Source organism: Dendronephthya gigantea, unplaced genomic scaffold (assembly GCF_004324835.1).
Source record: "Dendronephthya gigantea isolate DGI-Jeju-01 unplaced genomic scaffold, DenGig_1.0 000062F, whole genome shotgun sequence".
Taxonomy (NCBI): domain Eukaryota; kingdom Metazoa; phylum Cnidaria; class Anthozoa; order Malacalcyonacea; family Nephtheidae; genus Dendronephthya; species Dendronephthya gigantea.
The window spans coordinates 995,701-1,000,115 of record NW_021163072.1 but is presented as its reverse complement, the minus strand read 5'-3'; the positions used below and the strand labels follow the sequence as shown (position 1 = coordinate 1,000,115).

General features: G+C 47.9%; 1 protein-coding gene across 1 annotated transcript; it reads right to left on the bottom strand.

Annotated features, from left to right (window-relative positions):
• Nucleotides 1-325: 325 nt before the first annotated feature.
• On the bottom strand, nt 326-2,423 carry LOC114530419. Its single transcript, XM_028552038.1, has one exon. It carries the CDS (start codon nt 2,333-2,335, stop codon nt 326-328), a length of 2,010 nt encoding a protein of 669 aa, XP_028407839.1. The 5' UTR covers nt 2,336-2,423.
• Between the last annotated feature and the right edge of the window lie 1,992 nt (nt 2,424-4,415).

Sequence of the window (4,415 nt, the reverse complement as noted above, 5' to 3'; positions counted from 1 at the left end):
GAAAACTGCGAATTTGCAGGCAAGTATACCGGATACTCGCCTTCGATTCGCCCGCGACACTCTAGAATTCCGTTCTGGTTAGGTTGGAGGTTTAGCTCGATTTTCGTACTCTCGAATTCCGGTGCGTCCCTAGCTCCATCTTGAACTCGTTTAATCCACCACAACCGTGCGTCTTCGATCTCCTGCGTCTTTATCGGTCCCAGGGACTTCGCTTTCCTTTGGGTGTGTTGAATGAAGCGGTTAATCCAAGCACAAATTCGAAGGGTTTTCCGCAACGTATACCGCTCTAGTAGTTGGTCAAACACGTCCTCGTGTGCCGTTTGATTCATCGTGACCAAAACTCGCGTCGACGGTTTTTCCTCTTGCTTCGAATCCGAACTCGCCACAGGCACAACTTCCGGTGGCCACGTCTCCTGGTTGTTAAGCCACGTGGACCGTGCTTCCATAACTCGTTTCCCACCACATCTCCTCCGCGGCTCCCTAGGTCAGCGGGATTCTCGTTCGTTGGGACGTGATGCCATCTGATCCGGTCGAGTTCTTTGACCTTTTTCACTCGGTTGGATACGAATTGCCGGTACTCGCCTTGTCCATTGATCCAATATAACGCGACTGTCGAGTCCAACCAACAGTGTATCTCGGTCACCTTCTCCATTCCGATCGCTCGCTCGACGTTCGTCACTAAGTTTGCGGTCATATGACCAGCGACAAGCTCTAAACGGGGAATCGTGAGGCTCTTCTTCGCAAGTCTGGACTTTGCACACACGATACCTTGGGTTGTTCCGCTCTCTTGCTCTGCGACTGCGTAGACGACCGCAGAAACTCCGTTCTTACTGGCATCCCCGAATCCGTGAAGGGTGATTGACTGTACTGGCTCTCTGTGAGGGGCTAAAGTTCGAGGGACCGTGTACTGGCCTGGCAGGTTTTCGTACCACTCTTTCCACCGTCTCTTCAAAGAACCGTTAAGTTCTTCATCCCAGGCAAGTTGCTCTTCACACATTTCACGGTACAGTAGTTTTGCTACTAGGGTAGTTGGGGAAACCAGGCCGAGTGGGTCGTACACACTTGCAACCTGCGACAGGGCCTCCCTTTTCGTAGATGCTGCGTCTCGTTCTTTGTTTACTACAACACTTAAACGGTCTTGAGCTTTGTTCCAACCCATACCGAGGATCTTTGTCTCAGTCCCCTTTGTGCCCAGCTGCTGTTTCGCGAAGGTAGTTTCCGGGTTGCCCACGTTGCCTTCATTGGCGCTCTGGTCGGTATCCTCGAGTTCAGAGGCGTTTGAGTGCCATTTATGCAGGTGGAAAGTGGCATCCTCAAAAATACTAACCGTCTTCGCTTTCTTCTCTTTGACCTCTTCAACATTATCACCTCCCTCCATCACATCATCGACATACAGGCCGCCTTTTATCTCTTCCACCAGAGCCGGATATCTTTTCTCCCAACTCTTTAGGTGTTCGTTCAGGACACCTCCAAGAAGGAAGGGAGAACAGGTCAGCCCAAACAGCGCCCTAGTAAACCGATAGACTGTGAGGTCGTCACTATCTGGTGCCTTCCAATGGAAGCGTAGGGAATCTCGTTGGTTTTCGCGTATCCGGACTTGCAGGAAGGCTTTCTCGAGATCAGCGGTCAGCACGATGGGGAGGAAACGTAGACGAACTAAAATATCCCACAGGTGGTTCTGGAGTGGTGGGCCAGGGTTCAAGCATTCGTTCAAGGATGGATCAGATGCCGATTCTTTGGCGGACGCGTCGTAAACGACCCGAAGTTTCGTCGTCTCTGCGGTCTCCTTTACGACGGGCTTGTGGGGAATGTAAAACTCTTTACCCTTTGCTGTGGCAGGTGCTGGTTCGACAATACCTTTCACGAGCTGATCTTGAATAATGTCGTTGTACTCTTTGTAAATTCCTCTTTTCTCGAGACGTTTCACCAGGTTGTTAAGTCTCCTTATGCTTCCTCTTTCGTTCGACGGAAGGTGTGGATGATGCGATTTCCACGGTAAGCTAGTCTCGTACCAGCCTTCTTTGTCGCGTGTGAGCTCGTCTTTAAAATCATCGTAAATCGCTTGAGAGCCTTCCTCGGTGGGATCTTCAAGACCGAGGACGTCTAACCGACACAATCGCTCGAAATCGTTTTGAGATGTTGTGGTCAGTAGCATCGTATTCTGGTCCAACTCGATTCCAGGACTCATGATCATCCAACCAAACCTTGTAAATTCCGCCACGGGATCACCGTCCTTTCCTACCAGGGGTTTGGTCCTTGTTTTTATCCGAGCATACTCGCCGTTTCCCAGCACGAGGTGAATGGGTAGCTCACTCTTTGTGTCGCGTTCGTCCATTTTGACCGAATTCAAATGTTTATATCGTCTCACGAGTTGGTCGTAATTGGGGTTACTAGTTGTCAGAAGCTCGCTCTTTTCAACTTTGTTCAAGTCACGTTTATTTTGCACGAATCGTCCAAGGAACTAACTTCTACATCGAAAACTTCTATTCGCTTTGTTTGCGAAGTCATCACATGTCTATTCGCTGGCTCTTTTTATCGCTGGGTTTAATGTTTAACGCGTTGACAAGTTCGCGGACGCATAGGAACTGCCGGCGCCAGAATCAATAAGTGCGCGAGTCATTACACCATTAACTTTCACAACAACACTGGAAATATCCCTTCCGCGCTTGCCCCATCTGTCATCACTTTCTTAGCCCCGGGTGATTGGTCCCCTTCTTTTGTATGATCTTGACCAGACCTTTCGTCGCGTTCATGCTTGTACTGTTCGCAGATGGATGAGTGATGACGCTTGTTGCAATGCCCACAAGACGTCTTGCTGGCACAGTCCGAAGCTCGGTGAAATTTCGTAGCGCAGTTAAAGCACAAACCCTTTCTTGCTAAAATTTGCTTTCGGTCACTGGGATTCACGACATTTGTGCATGAAACCGCCTTATGGCCAAGATCGCCGCAATAAACACAGCCCAAAAGTTTTTGTTCATTTCCGCTCGCGCGAAACAACTTCTTACGGTAATCATCTTTGCGCGGAGGGTCGCTTTCGTTTACCGGATTGCGTTTTACCCACTGTCGCAATGCCTCAGCTAACTTCTCGAAATCCCATGTTTCCCATTCAGGATCGGTTCTAACTAAATCGCCCCTGATACCTGACAATTTATCTAATGTCATCGAGACATTTCCGTTAACCTGATCGAGTTTCCTCAAGGTCTGCAAGGCTCGCACGCAATAGGTCAAAGTCTCACTAAATTCGGCAATTCTACGGGGGTTACTGTTCGTAATATGAGGTAGATCGAGAATCTCCCTTATATAGCTTTTGACAATCTCGGATTCCTTGCCGTAATTGTCTTGGAGAATGGCTTTGGCTCTATTGTAACCTTCGGTTGAAAAGGGCAGGGACTCGACGCATGTTTTGACCTTTGGACCCAATAATTCTAACAAATACGTAAACTTGGTAATGGGGGCCACGGAACTCTTATCAATCCCTTCGGTAAATTGTCCCCAAAACCTAGGCCAGTCTTTAAATGACCCATTAAACTTCGTAATCACAAGTTTCGGTAGCTTTGCGTTTCGACTTGGGCATTCCTGAGTTTCCGGTTTGGGTGGGGTCATTTCCCTTTGCATGCGTAGTTTCTGTTCATGCAACTTTAGTTCTGCTTCACGTTGCTGCTCTAGTCCTGCAGCCTTAGCGTTACGTTTCTCTTCAGCTAACCAATCGCTCAACTTTGAAATCTGTAAATCAGCTACTTCGAGTGTCGCCTCAACACTGTCGCTCCAATCGGAAATTTCGCTCATGCTTGTTTTTCTCGCGATTTTCTGTTCCTCAACTTTGCGCTTGCACTCGTTAGCCGCGGTGTTTACAGATTGCAGTGTTTCGATATGGCGTTTTATAGTTTCACGCTTACCTGTTGCCAGGATTTTATCTGACCTTCTCGTAACCAATTTCAGCTGGGATAATTTCGTCTCCAATTCGATGTCTGCCTTTGTCAATTCTGGAGGTATACTTTCTCCGGTTGGTTGAACGGCCATCTCCGTAACTGTCTCTCCAGCAGTACTCTCTTTTTCTTCTTCCATCGTTGTTCAACGAGTTCGCAATCCCGTCTCGGAGGTGCCAGGTGTCGAGAATTAGCCTCCGTTCAGTATCGTTTTGTCCTCGACAAGTCTCAATTCACACAATTCGATTGGGTTTATGAAATATATTGAATTAACAAATAAAATTAAAAGTTATACTAAATCTTCACCCAAAATTCACGTTGCAGCTATGTCGAATTAATATCGCGTCTCTCGAGACAGACCGTTTCGCACACTATGACCCTCTATCACCAACTGACTCAATTTTGTGCAGATCCCTTATTTTACCCATATTGCTTCCCATTTCTGTGCAGTGCGTGTCTTCACCTATTATTTCGTGCGCCCCGTTGTCG

Coding starts and splice junctions, on each gene's coding strand:
- LOC114530419 (XM_028552038.1), bottom strand. CDS start 2,335: ATGGACGAACGCGACACAAAGAGTGAGCTACCCATTCACCTCGTGCTG.